Below are 23,089 nucleotides of genomic sequence, written 5' to 3' on the forward strand. Positions count from 1 at the left end.
CCCCCAACATCGGGAACATGTTTCCTGCCTCTAGCACAAACCCTTAACAATCTTATATGTTTCAATAAGATCCCCTCATCCTTCTAAACTCCAGTGTACAAGCCCAGCCGCTCCATTCTCTCAACAGATGACAGTCCCGCCATTCCGGAAATTAACCTTGTAAACCTACGCAGCTCTCCCTCAATAGCAAGAATGTCCTTCCTCAAATTAGGGGACCAAAACAGCACACAGTACTCCAGGTGTGGTCTCACTAGGACTCTACATCTCTGAGCCTTGCGGAATGTGTGGAGCCGAGGGATCTAGGAGTGCGGGTACGAGTTGTCTAAAGGACCTCTTTCCAACGTTGTATCACTCTATGACTCTATGACAAAGTGCTGGAGTAACTCAGTGGGTCAGGCAGCATCTGTGGAGAAGATAGACACAAAGTGCTGGAGTAACTCAGCGGGTCAGGCAGCATCTGTGGGGAGAAGGAATGGGTGGCATTTTGGGTCGACGCCCTTCTTTGGTTTAGTTTAGTTTAGAGATGCAGCGCGGAAACAACAGGTCTTTCGGCCCACGGAGTCCGTGCCGACCAGCGATCACCCCGTACACTAGCACTATCCCACGCACATTAGCAAAAATTCAGCAATTTTGCGGAGGCCGGTTAATCTACATGGGACGACAGATGGCACAATGGGCTAAGTGTTCGGCTGGCGACCGGAAGGTAGCCGGTTCGAATCCCGCTTGGAGTGCATACTGTCGTTGTGTCCTTGGGCAAGACACTTCACCCACCTTTGCCTGTGTGTGAATGTGTGTGAGTGATTGGTGGTGGTCGGAGGGGCCGTAGGCGCAGATTGGCAGCCACGCTTCCGTCAGTCTGCCCCAGGGCAGCTGTGGCTACAGAAGTAGCTTACCACCACCGAGTGTGACTGAGGAGTGAATGAATAATGCGATGTAAAGCGCCTTGAGTATTAGAAAGGCGCTATATAAATCCCATCCATTATTATTACATCCCTGAACGCCTTTGAAATGTTGGAGGAAACCGGAACATCTGGAGTAAAATCCCACGCAGGTCAAAGGGAGAACGTACAAACTCCGCACAGACAGCACCCATAGTCAGGATCGAGCCCGGGTCTCTGGCGGTGAGGCAGCAACTGTACCGCTGCGCCAGTGTGCCGCGCAGATTTATATAACGGTTTCCTCCGCCATAAACACACTCAATATGTGCTAGTAATGTCCTGTTTGCCAGCTTGTTGACCCTCTGTGTTCCCCTCCAGCAGGGTTTAGAAGTCGTTGCTGTGGACGGAGAGACGGGGACGTGAGCGGCCATTGAGGGCAGACAGGGTGCCGGTGCCGGTGCTCGATGTGCGGGCTGAGCTTCGATGGAGGACCACATGACGGGGCACAACAAGGAGAAGCGTTATGAGTGCGACGTGTGTGGCAAGGCCTGTCGGAGCCCGAGCGAGCTGGAGACCCATCGGCGGGTGCATACGGGAGAACACCCCTTCAACTGCTCAGAGTGCGGCAAGAGTTTCAAGACGGCGAATGTCCTGGAGACCCACCGGCGGGTGCACACGGGCGAGAGGCCCTATGGCTGCTCCACATGCGGCAAGAGCTTTGCCCAGTTGTCGGCGTTGTGGGAGCACCAGCGGGTGCACAGCAGTGAGCGGCCCTTCACCTGCCCCGACTGCGGCAAAGGCTTCAAGTTGCCCAACATCCTGCTGAGGCACCAGCGCACCCACACCGGCGAGCGCCCCTACACCTGCGCCCAATGCGGCAAGGGCTTCACCCGGTCCAGCAGCCTGCAGGTGCACCAGCGCACCCACACTGGCGAGCGCCCCTACACCTGCGCCCAGTGCGGCAAGGGCTTCACCCGCTCCACCCGGCTGCTGTCCCACCAGCGCTCCCACACCGGCGAGCGCCCCTACACCTGTGCCCAGTGCGGCAAGGGCTTCACCCACTCCAGCAGCCTGCAGGTGCACCAGCGCACCCACACTGGCGAGCGCCCCTACACGTGCGCCCAGTGCGGCAAGGGCTTCACCCGCTCTGACTGCCTGCTGGTGCACCAGCGCACCCACACCCGCGTGCGCCCCTACACCTGTGCCCAGTGCGGCAAGGGCTTCACCCGCTCTGACAACCTGTTGATGCACCAGCGCACCCACACCGGCGAGCGCCCCTTCACCTGCGGCCAGTGCGGCAAGGGCTTCACCCACTCCAGCAGCCTGCTGGTGCACCAGCGCACCCACACCGGCGAGCGCCCCTTCACCTGCGGCCAGTGCGGCAAGGGCTTCACCCACTCCAGGAGCCTGATGAAGCACCAGCGCACCCACACTGGCAAGCGCCCCTACACCTGCACCCAGTGCGGCAAGGGCTTCATCCAGTCTACTCAGCTACTGATGCACCAGCGCACCCACACCGGCGAGCACCCCTACACCTGCACCCTGTGCGGCAAGGGCTTCACCTGGCCCTCTAACCTGCTGATGCACCAGCGCACCCACACCGGCGAGCGCCCCTTCACCTGCGCCCAGTGCGGCAAGGGCTTCACCTGCCCCTCTAACCTGCTGATGCACCAGCGCACCCACACTGGCGAGCGCCCCTTCACCTGCGCCCAGTGCGGCAAGGGCTTCACCAACTCTGGCACCCTGCAGGTGCACCGGCGCACCCACACCGGCGAGCGCCCCTACACCTGCACCCAGTGCGGCAAGGGCTTCACCCAGTCTAGTCACCTGCAGAATCACCAGCGCACCCACACTGGCGAGCGCCCCTTCACCTGCGCCCAGTGCGGCAAGGGCTTCACCCAGTCTAGACACCTGCAGAATCACCAGCGCACCCACACCCGCGTGCGCCCCTACACCTGCGCCGAGTGCGGAAAGGGCTTCACCCGTTCCTCCAACCTGCTGTCCCACCAGCGGGTGCACGCCGGCGACCGTCCCGTCCCCAGCCCGGTGTATGGAGAGCGCTTTGCCATGGCCTCCCACGCCCTGTCTCACCAGCACGTGCACACCAGTGGCCAGCCCTACGACTGCCCGTACTGTGGTGAGTCGTTTGACAGCTCGCGGGGGTTGCGGCAGCACCGGCGGGCCCATGTCGGCGAGCAGCTGCTCCCACTGTGACAAGAGAGCATGGGGGCAGCAGGCGCTCCAGCGGATACACACCGGAGAGAGACCCTTTGTGTGCGATGAGTGGCAAGGGTTTCACCCGCATGTCCAGCCTGTGGCAGCAGCGACGTACCCACAGCGGTGAGCGTCCCTTCCCCTGCCCGTCCTGTGGTAACGGCTTCACCCGTCTTGACCACCTGCTGGAGCACCGGCTAGCCCACACCGGCCAGCGCCCCTTCAACTGCCCGCTCTGTGGCAAGCCCTTTGCCCGCTCCTCCAGCCTGGTGGCACACGCGGATAGATAGGCGCTGTTTAGGCACACACAAAATGCTGGAAGGAATGGGTAACGTTTCTGGTCGAGACCCTCCTCAGTCTCGACCCGAAATGTCACTCAGTACTTCTGTCCAGAGATGCTGCCTGTCCCACTGAGTTACTCCAGCAATTTGTGACCTTTTTTGTAAACTAGCATCTGCAGTTCCTTGTTTTTAAACCATTCTGGTTAACCATCTCTGCACATTCCCCAAAGCCTCCACATCAGTCCTGTAATGGAGTGACCAGAACTGTATGCAATATTCCAAATGCTACCTGAACAATGTCTCTTAAAGCTGCACAATACATTCCTCTCTCCTTATCTCACATCATTTTATCTCCTTAATTTCCCTCGCCTCTGTCACTTACTTCACTTATCTGCCGATCACCCCCTCACCTGTCAATATCGTGTCAGTCTGAAGAAGGGTCCCGACCCGAAATGTCACCTATCCATGTTCCCCACAGATGCTGCCTGACCCGCTGAGTTAGTTCAGCACTGTGAAACGTCACCTATCCATGTTCCCCACATATGATCGATATAACCATAGCATAAGAAGTATTGTGTTAGGGACAAGAATGCTTTGAATGGGTATACTCTGTGATTGATGTGCTAGACGCCATTGCTCCAACTGTGTATAAACATGTGACTATGTTTCCAAAATAGTAACAAAAGATGCTGTGTGCCTTTGTTCATTAGAGTGATGGCCCAGGAGGGTTAAGTGTGTGTTGCATACTTGACTTTGTATCCCCTGCCACTCTCGCCGGCTAAATGATCAGTAAAGCTTGTGTTGGTTGATCTAACTTATTGTGAGTTGTCTGTTTTAAGAAATGTACCTAACAGTTCTGGACTCCCCCAACATGGGGAACATGTTTCCTGCATCTACCCTGTCCAACCCCTCACTAATTTTATACGATTCTATAAAATACCCGCTCATCCTTCTGAATTCCAGTGAATACAAACCCAGTCGACCCATTCTTTCAACATATGTCAGTCCCGCCATCATCTCAGGAATTAACCTTGTGAACCTACGCTGGGCTCCCTCAATAGCAAGAATATCCTTCCTCAAATTTGGAGACCAAAACTGCACGCAATTCTCCAGGTGTGGTGTCACCAGAGCCCTGTACAACTGCAGTAGGTCCTCCTTGCGCCTAAACTCAACTCCTCGCCCTATGAAGGCCAACATGCCATTAGCTTTCTTCACTGCCTGCTGTACCTGCATGCTTACTTTCAGTGACTGATCTACCAGGACACACAGATCTCGTTGTACTTCCCATTTTCCTAACCTGACACTATTCATAAAATACAGAGTGCTGGAGTAACACCTTACATTTCCTTATCTCTGTGTCTCACTCTCCTGTGACTCTCAATCTGAAGAAGGTTCCTTCACTCCAGAGATGCTGCCTGACCCGCTGAGTTGATCCAGCACTCTGTGAAACGTCACCTATCCATGTTCTCCACACAGATGCTGCCTGACCCGCTGAGTTACTCCAGCACTCTGTGAAACGTCACCTATCCATGTTCTCCACAGATGCTGCCTGACCAGCTGAGTTACTCCAGCACTCTGTGAAACGCACCTATCCATGTTCTCCACAGATGCTGCCTGACCAGCTGAGTTACTCCAGCACTCTGTGAAACGCACCTATCCATGTTCTCCACAGATGCTGCCTGACCCGCTGAGTTACTCCAGCACTCTGTGAAACGCACCTATCCATGTTCTCCAGTGATGCTGCCTGACCCGCTGAGTTACTCCAGCACTCTGTGAAACGCACCTATCCATGTTCTCCACAGATGCTGCCTGACCCGCTGAGTTACTCCAGCACTCTGTGAAACGTCACCTATCCATGTTCTCCACAGATGCTGCCTGACCCGCTGAGTTACTCCAGCACTCTGTGTCTATTGAGCAAGAGCATCCAGGTACAACTATCGGTCCAGTCCAAAGTTAAATGAATGACCACTCTATACATCACACACAGCTTCCTTTCACCCGAAAGTCCTTCATGCTTTGCTTAGGGTAGTTATCATTAACCATTTGACACAAGTGGTTAATGACTAGTTCACATTAACTTTGAAACGCCACCGATCTGTGTCTGTTCAATATTCACACCAATGTCGGAATGGCCCAAATCCTGCACCTATTTGTCTGTTTCCCTGGTTTTAGGGCTTTTACAAATGTTGGCATCGGGGAAATGGGTGTATTACTGGGAAAGGAAACGGGCCACAGAGCAATAAAGAACCATTTTGCAGTAAAGAGCAGAATTAAATCTAATCCTTTTTAGACAGCAACTTCCAATGTTCATTGAATGCATCAAATAAGTCGCTCCAGTTTGTGGTCAACACTCCCACCATGTGGTGATCCGCTGCACTGCAGGCCCGGTCATTCTGTGGTCAACACTCCCACCATGTGGTGATCCGCTGCACTGCAGGCCCGGCCATTCTGTGGTCAACACTCCCACCGTGTAGTGATCCGTTGCACTGCAGGTCCGGCCATTCTGTGGACAACACTCCCACCATGTGGTGATCCGCTGCACTGCAGGTCCCTGGATATACAAACATAGACAATAGGTGCAGGAGTAGAGGCCATTCGGCCCCTTCGAGCCTGCACCATTCGCCATTCAATATGATCATGGCTGATCATCCAACTCAGTATCCCGTACCTGCCTTCTCTCCATACCCCCTGATCCCTTTAGCCACAAGGGCCACATCTAACTCCCTCTTAAACATAGCCAATGAATTGTGGCCTCAACTACCTTCTGTGGCAGAGAATTCCACAGATTCACCACTCTCTGTGTGGGAAAAAAAATGTTTTCCTCATCTCGGTCCTAAAAGGTTTTCTCCTTATCCCTAAACTGTGACCCCTTGTTCTGGGGGGTGGGGTGTCGAATGGGATAGTGGAGGATGGAGTTAAAGGGAAAGGGTTTCTTAAATGTGTGAGCGTAGAGACAGACGGGTGTAAAATGAGGGTAGAAGCAATAGGTAGCAAGGTGAAAAGTAAAAGTGGCAGGCAGACAAAACCAGGGCAAAAATCAGAAAAGGCCACATTTCAACATAATTGTATAAGGGGTAAGAGTGTTGTAAAAACAAGCCTGAAGGCTTTGTGTCTCAATGCAAGGAGCATTCGTAATAAGGTGGATGAGTTGAATGTGCAGATAGCTATTAATGACTATGATATAGTTGGGATCACGGAGACATGGCTCCAGGGTGACCAAGGCTGGGAGCTGAACATCCAGGGATATTCAATATTCAGGAGGGATAGAGAGAAAGGAAAAGGAGGTGGGGTAGCGTTGCTGATTAGAGAGGAGATTAACGCAATGGAAAGGAAGGACATTAGTTTGGAGGATGTGGAATCGGTATGGGTAGAGCTGCGAAATACTAGGGCAGAAAACGCTGGTGGGTGTTGTGTACAGGCCACCTAACAGTAGTAGTGAAGTTGGAGATGGTATCAAACAGGAAATTAGAAATGCGTGCAACAAAGGCAAAACCGTTATAATGGGTGACTTCAATCTACATATAGATTGGGTGAATCAAATTGGCAGGGGTGCTGAGGAAGAGGATTTCTTGGAATGTATGCGGGATAGTTATCTAAATCAACATGTAGAGGAACCAACGAGAGAGCAGGCTATTTTAGACTGGGTATTGAGTAATGAGGAAGGGCTAGTTAGCAGTCTTGTTGTACGTGCCCCCTTGGGCAAGAGTGACCATAATATGGTTGAGTTCTTCATTAGGATGGAGAGTGACATTGTTAATTCAGAAACAATGGTTCTGAACTTAAAGAAAGGTAACTTTGAGGGTATGAGACGTGAATTGGCCAAGATTGACTGGCAATTAATTCTAAAAGGGTTGACGGTGGATATGCAATGGAAGACATTTAAAGACTGCATGGATGAACTACAAAAATTGTTCATCCCAGTTTGGCAAAAGAATAAATCAGGGAAGGTAGTGCATCCGTGGATAACAAGGGAAATCAGGGATAGTATCAAAGCGAAGGATGATGCGTACAAATTAGCCAGAAAAAGCAGCATACCGGAGGACTGGGAGAAATTCAGAGACCAGCAGAGGAGGGCAAAAGGCTTAATTAGGAAAGGAAAAATAGATTATGAAAGAAAACTGGCAGGGAACATAAAAACTAACTGCAAAAGTTTTTATAGATATGTGAAAAGAAAGAGATTAGTTAAAACAAATGTAGGTCCCTTGCAGTCAGAAACAGGTGAGTTGATCATGGGGAACAAGGATATGGCGGACCAATTGAATAACTACTTTGGTTCCGTCTTCACTAAGGAATACATAAATAATCTGCCGGAAATAGCAGGGGACCGCGGGTCAAAGGATTTGGAGGAATTGAGTGAAATCCAGGTTAGCCGGGAAGTGGTGTTGGGTAAATTGAATGGATTAAAGGCCGATAAATCCCCAGGGCCAGATAGGCTGCATCCCAGAGTACTTAAGGAAGTAGCTCCAGAAATAGTGGATGCATTAGTAATAATCTTTCAAAACTCTTTAGATTCTGGAGTAGTTCCTGAGGATTGGCGGGTAGCAAATGTAACCCCACTTTTTAAGAAGGGAGGGAGAGAGAAAACGGGGGATTACAGACCAGTTAGTCTAACATCGGTAGTGGGGAAACTGCTAGAGTCAGTTATTAAAGATGGGATAGCAGCACATTTGGAAAGTGGTGAAATCATTGGACAAAGTCAGCATGGATTTACAAAAGGTAAATCATGTCTGCCGAATCTTATAGAATTTTTCGAGGATGTAACTAGTAGCGTGGATAGGGGAGAACCAGTGGATGTGGTGTATCTGGACTTCCAGAAGGCTTTCGACAAGGTCCCACATAAGAGATTAGTATACAAACTTAAAGCACACGGCATTGGGGGTTCAGTATTGATGTGGATAGAGAACTGGCTGGCAAACAGGAAGCAAAGAGTAGGAGTAAACGGGTCCTTTTCACAATGGCAGGCAGTGACTAGTGGGGTACCGCAAGGCTCAGTGCTGGGACCCCAGCTATTTACAATATATATTAATGATCTGGATGAGGGAATTGAAGGCAATATCTCCAAGTTTGCAGATGACACTAAGCTGGGGGGCAGTGTTAGCTGTGAGGAGGATGCTAGGAGACTGCAAGGTGACTTGGATAGGCTGGGTGAGTGGGCAAATGTTTGGCTGATGCAGTATAATGTGGATAAATGTGAGGTTATCCATTTTGGTGGCAAAAACAGGAAAGCAGACTATTATCTAAATGGTGGCCGACTAGGAAAAGGGGAGATGCAGCGAGACCTGGGTGTCATGGTACACCAGTCATTGAAAGTGGGCATGCAGGTGCAGCAGGCAGTGAAGAAAGCGAATGGTATGTTAGCTTTCATAGCAAAAGGATTTGTGTATAGGAGCAGGGAGGTTCTACTGCAGTTGTACAGGGTCTTGGTGAGACCACACCTGGAGTATTGCGTACAGTTTTGGTCTCCAAATCTGAGGAAGGACATTATTGCCATAGAGGGAGTGCAGAGAAGGTTCACCAGACTGATTCCTGGGATGTCAGGACTGTCTTATGAAGAAAGACTGGATAGACTTGGTTTATACTCTCTAGAATTTAGGAGATTGAGAGGGGATCTTATAGAAACTTACAAAATTCTTAATGGGTTGGACAGGCTAGATGCAGGAAGATTGCTCCCGATGTTGGGGAAGTCCAGGACAAGGGGTCACAGCTTAAGGATAAGGGGGAAATCCTTTAAAACCGAGATGAGAAGAACTTTTTTCACACAGAGAGTGGTGAATCTCTGGAACTCTCTGCCACAGAGGGTAGTCGAGGCCAGTTCATTGGCTATATTTAAGAGGGAGTTAGATGTGGCCCTTGTGGCTAAGGGGATCAGAGGGTATGGAGAGAAGGCAGGTACGGGATACTGAGTTGGATGATCAGCCATGATCATATTGAATGGCGGTGCAGGCTCGAAGGGCCGAATGGCCTACTCCTGCACCTAATTTCTATGTTTCTATGTTTCTATGTTTCTGGACTTCCCCAACATCGGGAACAATCTTCCTGCATCTAGCCTGTCCAACCCATTAAGAATTTTGTACGTTTCTATAAGATCCCCCCTCAATCTTCTAAATTCTAGCGAGTACAAGCCGAGTCTATCCAGCACACAGTACTCCAGGTGTGGTCTCACCAAGACCCTGTACAACTGCAGAAGAACCTCCCTGCTCCTGTACAATCCCAGGCAATTTAAGGATAAGGGGGAAATCTTTTAGGACCGAGATGAGAAAAACTTTTTTTTTCACACACAGAGAGTGGTGAATCTGTGGAATTCTCTGCCACAGAAGGTAGTTGAGGCCACACAGTTCATTGGCTATATTTAAAAGGGAGTTAGATGTGGCCCTTCTGGCTAAAGGGATCAGGGGGTATGGAGAGAAGGCAGGTACAGGATACTGAGTTGGATGATCAGCCATGATCATATTGAATGGGGAATGGTGCAGGCTCGAAGGGCCGAATGGCCTCTACTACTGCACCTGTTGCCTATGTTTCTATATCCAGGGTCCTGCAGTGCAGCGGATCACCACATGGTGGGAGCGTTGTCCACAGATTTGACGAGCCTCCAGTGCAATACATCACCACATGGTGGGAGTGTTGACCACAGAATGGCCGGGCCTGCAGTGCAGCGGATCACCACATGGTGGGAGTGTTGACCACAAACTGGAGCGACCTATTTGATGCATTCAATGCACATTGGAAGTTGCTGTCTAAGGATTTGATTTAATTCTGCTCTTTACTGCAAAATGGTTCTTTATTGCCCTGCGGCCCGTTTCCTTTTCCCGTAATACACCCATTCCCCCGATGCCAACATTTGTAAATGCCCAGAAACCAGGGAAACAGACAAATAGGTGCAGGAGTGGGCCAGTTCCGACATCGGTGAGAATATTGAACAGACACAGATCGGTGATGTTTCAATTTTAATGTGAACTAGTCATTAACCACTTGTGTCAAACAGTTAATGATAAGTACCCTAAGCAAAGCATGAAGGACTTTCGGGTGAAAGGAAGCTGTGTGTGATGTGTAGAGTGGTCATTCATTGAACTTTGGACTGGACCGACAGTTGTATATGGATGCTCTTGCACAATAAGAAACATAGAAACATAGACAATAGGTGCAGGAGTAGAGGCCATTCGGCCCTTCGAGCCTGCACCATTCGCCATTCAATATGATCATGGCTGATCATCCAACTCAGTATCCTGTACCTGCCTTCTCTCCATACCCCCTGATCCCTTTAGCCACAAGGGCCACATCTAACTCCCTCTTAAATATAGCCAATGAACTGTGGCCTCAACTACCTTCTGCAGGAGAGAATTCCACAGATTCACCACTCTCTGTTTTCCTCATCTCGGTCCTAAAAAAATTCCCCTTTATCCTTAAACTGTGACCCCTTGTTCTGGACTTCCCCAACATCGGGAACAATCTTCCTGCATCTAGCCTGTCCAACCCCTTAAGAATTTTGTACGTTTCTATAAGATCCCCCCTCAATCTTCTGAATTCCAGCGAGTCCTGGTGGCGGCGCGACTCGTTGCAGCGGCTCCTACAGCCTGTCTGTCTTTTTTTATTTTTTGTCTAGTTAAATGTAGTGTTTGGTGTTTTTTAAATACTGGTTTTTAAATGTGTATATGTGGGGGGCGGGGGAAACCGTTTAAAATCTCTTCCCTGTCCGGGAGACCCGACCTTTTCCCTGTCGGGTCTCCGTTGTCGTTGGGGCCTAGCACCGTGGAGCGGCCTCCAACCTGAACGACCCGGGGGCTCGGGAGACTGCGGAGCTGCGGAGCTGCGGACTACTCACCATCGTGGGGCTGGCCGGCCTCGGTGCGTGGGGAGCGGTGGTGACTCGCTGCTGCGACTCGACTCCTGGGGCTCGGAGGCTCCAGCAACGCAGCCGCAGGTCCGGTGGACTGGGACATCGGGAGCTCACGGGTCCGGGGGGAGAGAGAGACCGCTTCCCGGAGCTCCCGCAACGCGACTTCTCCATCCGTGTCGCGGGGTTGGAACGACCCGGAGCGGGGACGTACATCGCCCGGCGCGGCTTCATGGCCGTGGGACATTCCAGCGCCCGCCGGGGGCTCCAACTTCGAGACTTCTAGACCGGGAGCGGGGCCGTAAATCGCCCGGCACGGCCTAAAATGGCCGTGGGACTTATCATCGCCCGCCTGGGGCTTGGACATCGGGAGAGACATGGAGAACAGGGGAGAGAAAAGACTTTTGCCTTCCATCACAGTGGGTTCACTGTGATGGATGTTTGTGTGAACTTAATTGTGTGTATGTCCGTAGGACATTGTTTTTGTTTGTATGGCTGTGGAAACAAAATTTCGTTTGAGTCTCACTGGGGCTCAAATGACAAATAAATTTGTATTGTAATTGTATTGTATTGTACAAACCGAGTTCATCCAATCTTTCTTCACATGAAAGTCCTGACATCCCAGGAATCAGTCTGGTGAACCTTCTCTGTACTCCCTCTATGGCAAGAATGTCTTTCCTCAGATTAGGAGACCAAAACTGTACGCAATACTCCAGGTGTGGTCTCACCAAGACCCTGTACAACTGCAGTAGAACCTCCCTGCTCCTATACTCATATATCCATATAACCATATAACCATATAACAATTACAGCACGGAAACAGGCCATCTCGGCCCTACAAGTCCGCGCCGAACAATTTTTTCCCCTTAGTTCCACCTGCCTGCACTCATACCATAACCCTCCATTCCCTTCTCATCCATATGCCTATCCAATTTATTCTTAAATGATACCAACGAACCTGCCGCCACCACTTCCACTGGAAGCTCATTCCACACCGCTACCACTCTCTGAGTAAAGAAGTTCCCCCTCATGTTACCCCTAAACTTCTGTCCCTTAATTCTGAAGTCATGTCCTCTTGTTTGAATCTTCCCTATTCTCAAAGGGAAAAGCTTGATCACATCAACTCTGTCTATCCCTCTCATCATTTTAAAGACCTCTATCAAGTCCCCCCTTAACCTTCTGCGCTCCAGAGAATAAAGACCTAACTTATTCAACCTATCTCTGTAACTTAGTTGTTGAAACCCAGGCAACATTCTAGTAAATCTCCTCTGTACTCTCTCTATTTTGTTGACATCCTTCCTATAATTGGGCGACCAAAATTGTACACCATACTCCAGATTTGGTCTCACCAATGCCTTGTACAATTTTAACATTACATCCCAGCTTCTATACTCAATGCTCTGATTTATAAAGGCTAGCATACCAAAAGCTTTCTTTACTCAAAGCCTCTATGGCAAGAATGTCTTTCCTCAGATTAGGAGACCAAAACTGTACGCAATACTCCAGGTGTGGTCTCACCAAGACCCCGTACAACTGCAGTAGAACCTCCCTGCTCCCTGGAGTATTGCGTACAGTTTTGTCTCCTAATCTGAGGAAAGACATTCTTGCCATAGAGGATTTGAGTATAGGAGCAGGGAGGTTCTACTGCAGTTGTACAGGGTCTTGGTGAGACCACACCTGGAGTATTACGTACAGTTTTGGTCTCCTAATCTGAGGAAAGACATTCTTGCCATAGAGGGAGTACAGAGAAGGTTCACCAGACTGATTACTGGGATGTCAGGACTTTCATGTGAATGGCCCACTCCTGCACCTATTTGTCTGTTTCCCTGGTTTCAGGGCTTTTACAAATGTTGGCATCGGGGGAATGGGTGTATTACGGGGAAAGGAAACGGGCCACAGGGCAATAAAGAACCATTTTGCAGTAAAGAGCAGAATTAAATCAAATCCTTAGACAGCAACTTCCAATGTGCATTGAATGCATCAAATAAGTCGCTCCAGTTTGTGGTTAACACTCCCACCATGTGGTGATCAGCTGCACTGCAGGCCCGGCCATTCTGTGGACAACACTCCCACCATGTGGTGATCCGCTGCACTGCAGGATCCTGGATATAGAAACATAGAAACATAGACAACAGGTGCAGGAGTAGAGGCCATTCGGCCCTTCGAGCCTGCACCATTCGTCATTCAATATGATCACGGCTGATCATCCAACTCAGTATCCCGTACCTGCCTTCTCTCCATACCCCCTGATCCCTTTAGCCACAAGGGCCACATCTAACTCCATCTTAAATATAGCCAATTAATTGTGGCCTCAACTACCTTCTGTGGCAGAGAATTCCACAGATTCACCACTCTCTGTGTGGGAAAAAAAATGTTTTTCTCATCTCGGTCCTAAAAGATTTCCCCCTTATCCTTAAAATGCCTCGGATTGTACAGGAGCAAAGAGGTCCTTCTGCAGTTGTACAGGGTCTTGGTGAGACCACACCTGGAGTATTACGTACAGTTTTGGTCTCCTAATCTGAGGAAAGGCATTCTTGCTATAGAGGGAGTACAGAGAAGGTTCACCAGACTGATTCCTGGGATGGCAGGACTTTCATATGAAGAAAGACTGGATAGACTCGGCTTGTACTCGCAAGAATTTAGAAGATTGAGGGGGGATCTTATAGAATCTTACAAAATTCTTAAGGGGTTGGACAGGCTAGATGCAGGAAGATTGTTCCCGATGTTGGGGAAGTCCAGAACAAGGGGTCACAGTTTAGGGATAAGGAGAAAATCTTTTAGGACCGAGATGAGGAAAACATTTTTTTCCCACATAAAGAGTGGTGAATCTGTGGAATTCTCTGCCACAGAAGGTAGTTGAGGCCACACAGTTCATTGGCTATATTTAAGAGGGAGTTAGATGTGGCTAAAGGGATCAGGGGGTATGGAGAGAAGGCAGGTACAGGATACTGAGTTGGATGATCAGCCATGATCATATTGAATGGCGAATGGTGCAGGCTCGAAGGGCCAAATGGCCTCTACTCCTGCACCTATTGTCTATGTTTCTATGTTTCTTATTGTGCAAGAGCATCCATATACAACTATCGGTCCAGTCCAAAGTTCAATGAATGACCACTCTATACATCACACAGCTTCCTTTCATCCGAAAGTCCTTCATGCTTTGCTTAGGGTGCTTATCATTAACCGTTTGACACAAGTGGTTAATGACTAGTTCACATTAACATTGAAACGTCACCGATCTGTGTCTGTTCAATATTCTCACCAATGTCGGAATGGCCCAACTCCTGCACCTATTTGTCTGTTTCCCTGGTTTCAGGGCTTTTACAAATGTTGGCATCGGGGGAATGGGTGTATTGCGGGGAAAGGAAACGGGCCACAGGGCAATAAAGAACCATTTAGCAGTAAAGAGCAGAATTAAATCTAATTGTTTGACAGCAACTTCCAATGTGCATTGAATGCATCAAATAAGTCGCTCCAGTTTGTGGTCAACACTCCCACCATGTGGTGATCCGCTGCACTGCAGGCCCGGCCATTCTGTGGTCAACACTCCCACCATGTGGTGATCCGCTGCACTGCAGGCCCGGCCATTCTGTGGTCAACACTCCCACCGTGTGGCGATCCGCTGCACTGCAGGTCGCTGGATATAGAAACATAGACAATAGGTGCAGGAGTAGAGGCCATTCGGCCCTTCGAGCCTGCACCATTCGCCATTCAATATGATCATGGCTGATCATCCAACTCAGTATCCTGTACCTGCCTTCTCTCCATACCCCCTGATCCCTTTAGCCACAAGAGATTTATGCCAGTTGGAAGAGTGGGCTGAAAGATGGCAGATGGAGTTTAATGCTGATAAGTGTGAGGTGCTACATCTTGGCAGGACAAATCAAAATAGGACGTACATGGTAAATGGTAGGGAATTGAAGAATGTAGGTGAACAGAGGGATCTGGGAATAACTGTGCACAGTTCCCTGAAAGTGGAATCTCATGTAGATAGGGTGGTAAAGAAAGCTTTTGGTGTGCTGGCCTTTATAAATCAGAGCATTGAGTATAGAAGTTGGGATGTAATGTTAAAATTGTACAAGGCATTGGTGAGGCCAATTCTGGAGTATGGTGTACAATTTTGGTCGCCTAATTATAGGAAGGATGTCAACAAAATAGAGAGAGTACAGAGGAGATTTACTAGAATGTTGCCTGGGTTTCAGCAACTAAGTTACAGAGAAAGGTTGAACAAGTTAGGGCTTTATTCTTTGGAGCGCAGAAGGTTAAGGGGGGACTTGATAGAGGTTTTTTAAATGATGAGAGGGATAGACAGAGTTGACGTGGAAAAGCTTTTCCCACTGAGAGTAGGGAAGATTCAAACAAGGGGACATGACTTGAGAATTAAGGGACTGAAGTTTAGGGGTAACATGAGGGGGAACTTCTTTACTCAGAGAGTGGTAGCTGTGTGGAATGAGCTTCCAGTGAAGGTGGTGGAGGCAGGTTCGTTTTTATCATTTAAAAATGAATTGGATAGTTATATGGATGGGAAAGGAATGGAGGGTTATGGTCTGAGCGCAGGTATATGGGACTAGGGGAGATTATGTGTTCGGCACGGACTAGAAGGGTCGAGATGGCCTGTTTCCGTGCTGTAATTGTTATATGGTTATAAGGGTCACATCTAACTCCCTCTTAAATATAGCCAATGAACTGTGTGGCCTCAACTACCTTCTGTGGCAGAGAATTCCACAGATTCACCACTCTCTGTGTGTGAAATTTTTTTTTTCTCATCTCGGTCCTAAAAGATTTCCCCCTTATCCTTAAATTGCCTGGGATTGTACAGGAGCAGGGAGGTTCTACTGCAGTTGTACAGGGTCTTGGTGAGACCACATCTGGAGTATTGTGTGCAGTTTTGGTCCCCTAATTTGAGGAAGGACATTCTTGCTATTGAGGAAGAGCAGCGTAGGTTTACAAGGTTAATTCCCGGGGTGGCGGGACTGTCATATGCTGAGAGAATGGAGCAGCTGTGGGCTTGTACACTCTGTGGAGTTTAGAAGGATGAGAGGGCATCTCATTGAAACATATACGAGATTGTTAAGGGTTTGGACACGCTAGAGGCAGGAAACATGTTCCCGATGTTGGGGGAGTCCAGAACCAGGGGCCACACACGCAGTTTAAGAATAAGGGGTAAGCCAATTAGTACGGAGACGAGGAAACACTTTTTCTCACGGAGAGTTGTGAGTCTGTGGAATTCCCTGCCTCAGAGGCCGGTTCTCTGGATACATTCAAGAGAGAGCTAGATAGGTCTCTTAAAGATAGCAGAGTCAGGGGATATGGGGAGAAGGCAGGAACGGGGTACTGATTTGGGATGATCAGCCATGATCACATTGAATGGTGGTGCTGGCTCAAAGGGCCGAATGGCCTCTACTCCTGCACCTGTTGTCTATTGCCCCAGCGCCCCGCCATTCGGTGAAGATCCTGCCCTGGTTTGACTAAACTGCAACACCCTCCCCACCCCCAAACAATGTGACCTCCTCCCTGTGAGTGCTCAACTCAACTCAATTGCACTGAAAACCACAGACAAAGCCAGAAATCTTGGTGTAGTTATGGACTCGGATTTGAATTTTAACAGCCATATAAAGACCATTACCAGATCTGCCTATTACCATCTAAAAAATATAGCAAGAATCAAGGGATTTCTGTCCAAAGACGACACTGAAAAACTTGTTCATGCATATATTTTTAGTAGGTTAGATTATTGTAATGGCATCTTTACAGGTCTCAATAAAAAATCAATTAAACAACTGCAGCTTATCCAAAATGCCGCTGCCAGAGTCTTGACCAACATCAAGAAAATGGACCACATTACACCTGTCCTTAAATCTTTGCACTGGCTCCCTGTGTGTAAGAGGATAGATTTTAAAATTCTGTTACTGACCTACAAGGCACTGAATGGTCTTGGTCCAAAATACATCTCTGACCTACTTGTTGTATATGAGGCGCCTAGACTCCTCAGGTCTTCAGGGACAGGTTTACTCTGTGTTCCCAGGGTCAGAACTAAAAAGGCTGAAGCAGCATTGGGTTTTTATGCTCCACACCTGTGGAACAAGCTCCCTGAACACCTGAGGTGTGCACAGACTGTAAGCGCATTTAAATCAGGCCTAAAAACACTGTTGTTTAGTATAGCTTTTCCATAACCCGACATGCAGGTAATCTTAACCGTCTAATTTTAACCCTTTTATGTGCTTTTTAAAATCGTTTTATTGTTTCATTGACGTTGTTTTATTATTCATACATTTGTCGTATTGCTTATTTTGCAATTTTTAATTATTGACTATTTTATTTTTTCTTTCCTGTAAAGCACCTTGAATTGCAGTTTGCACGAATGGTGCTATACAAATAAATTTGCCTTGCCTTGCCTTGTGGCTCCCTTACCCCTGCCACCTCCTGCTCCTTACCCCCCTTTGCTCCCCCCCCCCTCCTCCCCACCCCCAAACAGTGTGAACCCCCACCAGGCTCTCTACCCCCTTCCTTGACTCACTTGACCCCTCTCCCCCCCCCGTTCCCTGCCTCCCCCCATGGCACCAAACCCACTCTCCCTTGAATCCCTCCCCCCCTTTCCTTTGCTCCCTGCTTCCCCCCCGCTACTCACTTCACCCCTTTTCCCAACCCCCAGCCTCTCACCCCCTCCCTCCCCCGGACTGTCTCCTCTCTCTCTCCTACCCTCTCCACTTATTCCTGCCCCTCTCGGCCCCCCACCGCTCAGATATCTCTCTCTCCCTCTCCCTTCCGAACTTTCTCTCCTCAATTCTTCCCCTCTCTGTCTCTCCCTCTCCCTTCTCTCTCCACCCCTCTATCTCTCTCACTCTGCCCCTCTCTCTCTCCCTCTTCCTCTCTCTATCGACCTATCTCTCCCTCTCTCTACTCAATCCCTCTCTCCCCAACCTCTCTCTCTTTATCCCCTTCTCACTCGCCATCTCCCCCACTTTCCCTCTCTCTCTATCCCCTTCTCTCACTCTCTCTCTATATCCCATTCTCTCTTTGCATCTCTCCCTCCCCACCCTCTCTCTCTCTTTATCCCCCTCTCTCTCTCCATCTCTCTCTCGCTCTATCCCCTTCGCTCTCTCCATCTCTCCTTCCCCACCCTCTCTATCCCCTCTCTCTCTCTTCCCCCCTCTATCTCTCTTTCTCACTCCATCTCTCCCTCCCTCTCCCTCCACCTCTATCTCTCTCCATCTCTCCCTCCTTCTCTCTCTCTTTATCATTCCATCTCTCTCTTTCTCATACCATCTCTCTCTTTCTCACTCACTCCCTCCCTCTATCTCTCTCTCTCCCTCCATCTCTCTCTCTCCCTCCATCTCTCTCTCTCTCTCCTCTCACTCACTCTCCCTCTTTCTCGCTCTCTCTATCCATCTTTCTCTCTCTCTCTTTCTCCCTCCATCTCTCTCCCTCCCTCTCTCACTCTCTCTATCCATCTTTCTCTCTCTCCATCTCTCCCTCTCTCTCTCTCCCTCGCTCTCTCCATCTCTCGCTCCTTCTCTCTCTTTCTCACTCCCTCCATCTCTCACTCCCTCCCTCTCTCTCTTTCTCCATCAATTTCAATTCAATTTTCAATTTTAAAACGTTATTCGCATGATAAAAAAACATTGTTATATTGCCAAAGTATAAAATATATTTGAAATGCATCAATATAGATACAAGTATGTATTTCTCCCTCTCTCTCCCTCTCTCCATCTCTCTCTCTCCCTCTCTACTCAATCCCTCTCCCTCCCCACACTCTCTCTCTCCACCCCTCCTATCTCCCTCCCCACACTCTCTATCAATCTCACTCTGTCTCTCTCTCCCTCTAACTTCCTCCCCCTCTCTCCCTCTTTCTCTCTCCCTCCCTTTCTCTCCCCACTACCTCTCTCTCCCCCTTCTCTCTCTCTCTCTCCCGCTCTCTCACTCCATCTCTCCCTCCTCGCCCCTCTTCTCATTCCTATAAATGCCCTCTATCCCTCTCCCTCTCCCTCTATCTCTCCCTCTCTTTCTCTCTCCCTCTCCCTCTCACTCTCTCACCGTCCAGTGCGGGTCGCCTCCATCTTGGGGCCGGGGGGGGGCGACAGATGCCGTCATTTCCGGGCTGAGTGAGGCCGCCCCGCAGCCTGCGGGTCAACGGGGCAACAGGGGGGGCGGGGTCTGTCCGTGACGTCATTTCCGGGCTGATGCCCCTCCCCCTCCCTCTAGAATCTTTCAGCGGGGCGGCCTCACTCAGCCCGGAAATGACGCATCTTCCGCCCCCGTTGACCCGCAGGCTGCGGGGCGGCCTCACACAGCCCGGAAATGACGTCGCCCGCCAGTCCCAGCCCCGCAGACACTCACACAGAGAGAGGGGAGGGGGGGCACCGCCCCGGATATGACGTCGCCCGCCCCGCAGGCTGCCAGTTCGAGCTGCGGGGCGGCCTCAGCCCGGAAATGACGTCACACCGCGGCCCCAAAGATGGAGGCGACCTGCACTGGATGGTGAGAGAGAGGGAGAGAGGGAATGAGAGAGGGAGATGGAGAGAGGGGGAGATAGAGGGAGAGAGAGAGATCTATATCTGCCTTTCTCTCTCTCGGTCTCTCTCTCTCTAGAAACATAGACAATAGGTGCAGGAGTAGAGGCCATTCGGTCCTTCGAGCCTGCACCATTCGCCATTCAATATGATCATGGCTGATCATCCAACTCAGTATCCTGTACCTGCCTTCTCTCCATACCCCCTGATCCCTTTAGCCACAAGGGCCACATCTAACTCCCTCTTAAATATAGCCAATGAACTGTGGCCTCAACTACCTTCTGTGGCAGAGAATTCCACAGATTCACCACTCTCTGTGTGTGAAAAATGTTTTCCTCTCTGTCTCTCTCTCTCTCTCTCTCTCTGTCTGTCCCTCGGAGGCTCAGAACCCTCCAGGTCTCCACCCTCCCCTGCATCCCCTCAAGCACTTGTAATGTTCACGAGTTAGTAATGTCCTGTTTGCCAGCTTGTTAACCCTCTGTGTTCCCCTCCTGCAGGGTTTAGGAGCCGTTGCTGTGGACGGAGAGACGGGGACGTGAGTGACCATTGAGGGCAGACGGTGCAGGTGAGCCCCCCATCTGCTCGGTGTGCGGGCTGAGCTTTGAGGGGCTGAGCTTCGATGGAGGACCAGATGACGGGGCACAACATGGAGAAGCGTTATGAGTGCGGCGTGTGTGGCAAGGCCTGCCGGAGCCCGAGCGAGCTGGAGACCCACCGGCGGGTGCACACGGGGGAACGCCCCTTTGACTGCACGGACTGCGGCCAGAGCTTCAAGACGGCGATGGCCCTGAAGAGACACCGGCGGATGCACACGGGCGAGAGGCCCTATGGCTGCTCCACATGCGGCAAGAGCTTTACCCAGTTGTCGGTGCTGTGTGAGCACCAGCGGGTGCACAGCAGTGAGCGGCCCTTCACCTGCCCCGACTGCAGCAAAGCCTTCAAGTCGCCCAAGGACCTGAAGATGCACAGGCGCCTGCACACTGGGGAGCGGCCCTTCACCTGCGCCCAGTGCGGCAAGGGCTTCACCAAGTCCAGCAACCTGCTGGAGCATCAGCGCACCCACACCGGCGAGCGGCCCTACACCTGCGCCCAGTGCGGCAAGGGCTTCACCAAGTCCAGCAGCCTGCTGACACACCAGCGCACCCACACCGGCGAGCGGCCCTACACCTGCGCCCAGTGCGGCAAGGCCTTCACCCACTCCAGCAACCTGCTGAAGCACCAGCGCACCCACACCGGCGAGCGCCCCTACACCTGCGCCCACTGCGGCAAGGGCTTCACCGAATATGGCAATCTGCTGAAGCACCAGCGCACCCACACCGGCGAGCGCCCCTACACCTGCACCCAGTGCGGCAAGGGCTTCACCAACTCCAGCAGCCTGCTGAAGCACCAGCGCACCCACACCGGCGAGCACCCCTACACCTGTGCCCAGTGCGGCAAGGGCTTCACTCAATACGGCAATCTGCTGAAGCACCAGCGCACCCACACCGGCGAGCGGCCCTTCATATGCGCCCAGTGCGGCAAGGGCTTCACCCAGTCCAACACCCTGCTGAAGCACCAGCGCACCCACACCGGCGAGCGCCCCTACACCTGTGCCCAGTGCGGCAAGGGCTTCACCCAATACGGCAATCTGCTGAAGCACCAGCGCACCCACACCGGCGAGCGGCCCTTCACCTGCGCCCAGTGCGGCAAGGGCTTCACCCAGTCCAACACCCTGCTGAAGCACCAGCGCACCCACACCGGTGAACGCCCCTACACTTGCGCCCAGTGCGGAAAGGGCTTCACCCGCTCTGACTGCCTGCAGCAGCACCAGCGCACCCACACCGGCGAGCGCCCCTACACCTGCGCCCAGTGCGGCAAGAGCTTCACCCAGCCCAGCGGCCTGCTGGTGCACCAGCGCACCCACACCGGCGAGCGCCCCTACACCTGCGCCCAGTGCGGCAAGGGCTTCACCCGCTCCTCCAGGCTGCTGTCCCACCAGCGGGTTCACGCCGGCGACCGTCCCGTCCCCAGCCCGGTGCGTGGAGAGGGCTCTGCCATGGACTCCCACGCCCTGTCTCACCAGCACGTGCACACCTGTGGCCCGCCCATACTGCGGTGAGGCGTTTGACAGCTCGCGGGAGTTGCGGCAGCACCGGCGGGCCCACGCCGGCGAGCAGCTGCTCCCACTGTGACAAGAGAGGACGGGGGCTGCGGGAGCACCAGCGGATACACACCGGAGAGAGACCCTTTGTATATATATATTAGGCACTTCGGTGCCATATGATTGTACATACTTCTTTTTTTTTTTTTTTTTTTTTTTAATATTTTATTTTATTAGAAGTAAGTACAGTCATATGGCACCAAAGTGCCTAATATATATTTTCATAATACATTTTATGTACAACTTCTTTTTTTTTTTTGTTACACTGAAAAAAGATTAGAATAAGAAAAAGAAGTTAGATAGTAAAGGATAGAAAGATGTGAAATATATAGTGTGTGAAAAAAGAAAACGAGTAAATGAAAAAAGTTGAGAGAGAGAATAGAGAGAAGAAAAGAAAAAAAAAAAAAAGAAAAAAAGAGGAGATCATTATTTATAGTCTTGACCAACCCTCGTCCAGTCCTGAAACAGTTATTTTTTACAATTGTGTTGCACCATATGATTCCAAAAAAACGACGAATGGAGACCAACTCGTTATGAATTGGTCTGATTTATCCATTAGGAGGAATCGCATTTCCTCAAGATGAGCGGTGTCCAACATACTTGCAATCCACATTTTAAGCGTTGGTATTGATGTACCCTTCCAAAATTTAAGAATAAATTTTTTTGCTATTATTAAACCATAGTTAAGGAATAGATTTTGAGATGTGTTCAATTTATTCCCATCTTCCATTACGCCAAATATAATCATTTCAGTATTAGGTTCCATTCTTGTCTTGAATAATTTTGTAAATATTTCAAAAATATCATTCCAAAATCTATAAAGTTTTATGCAGGAGACTAAGGAGTGTGTTATAGTTGCCTTTTGGGCTAGACATTTATCACAAGTGGCGGATATATTTGGATAAAATTTGTTCAATCTTGTTTTTGAGTAATATAATCTATGTACAATTTTAAATTGAATTAAATTATGTCTTACATTAATTGAACATTTGTGAATATATATCAGGTATTTTTCCCATTTAACCTTCGTAATTTTTATCATTAGTTCCCGTTCCCACTCTTCTCTAAGTACCTCTGTCGATGGTAGGTCTATATTTAGAATACTATTATATAAATATGATATTAATTTTTGTGAGTCAGCTTCAATATTCATTGCCTCTTCCAATAAGTCAGGAGTTACTTTTTGATATCCTTGTATATATTTTTTCACAAAATCGCAAATCTGAAGATATTTA

At 50.0% G+C, this 23,089-nt stretch overlaps 1 protein-coding gene across 1 annotated transcript; it reads left to right on the forward strand.

Annotated features, from left to right (window-relative positions):
* The first annotated feature begins 1,354 nt into the window (after positions 1-1,354).
* On the forward strand, positions 1,355-21,812 carry LOC116970308 (zinc finger protein 850-like). The gene is made up of 3 exons (XM_033016977.1): positions 1,355-2,690; positions 3,302-3,370; positions 20,346-21,812. The coding sequence occupies exons 1-3, from the start codon at positions 1,362-1,364 to the stop codon at positions 21,810-21,812; spliced, it is 2,865 nt and encodes a 954-aa protein (XP_032872868.1). The 5' UTR covers positions 1,355-1,361.
* Positions 21,813-23,089: the final 1,277 nt, after the last annotated feature.

Source organism: Amblyraja radiata, unplaced genomic scaffold, assembly GCF_010909765.2.
Source record: "Amblyraja radiata isolate CabotCenter1 unplaced genomic scaffold, sAmbRad1.1.pri scaffold_713_ctg1, whole genome shotgun sequence".
NCBI classification, from domain to species: Eukaryota; Metazoa; Chordata; class Chondrichthyes; order Rajiformes; family Rajidae; genus Amblyraja; species Amblyraja radiata.

Excerpts from the sequence above, each read along its gene's own strand:
- LOC116970308 (XM_033016977.1), top strand. The coding sequence starts at position 1,362 with ATGGAGGACCACATGACGGGGCACAACAAGGAGAAGCGTTATGAGTGC. Across the intron at positions 2,691-3,301 it reads CCCAGTGCGGCAAGGGCTTC|GGCCAGCGCCCCTTCAACTG; the intron begins ACCCAGTCTAGT and ends CTAGCCCACACC. Across the intron at positions 3,371-20,345 it reads CCTCCAGCCTGGTGGCACAC|ATGACGGGGCACAACATGGA; the intron begins GCGGATAGATAG and ends ATGGAGGACCAG.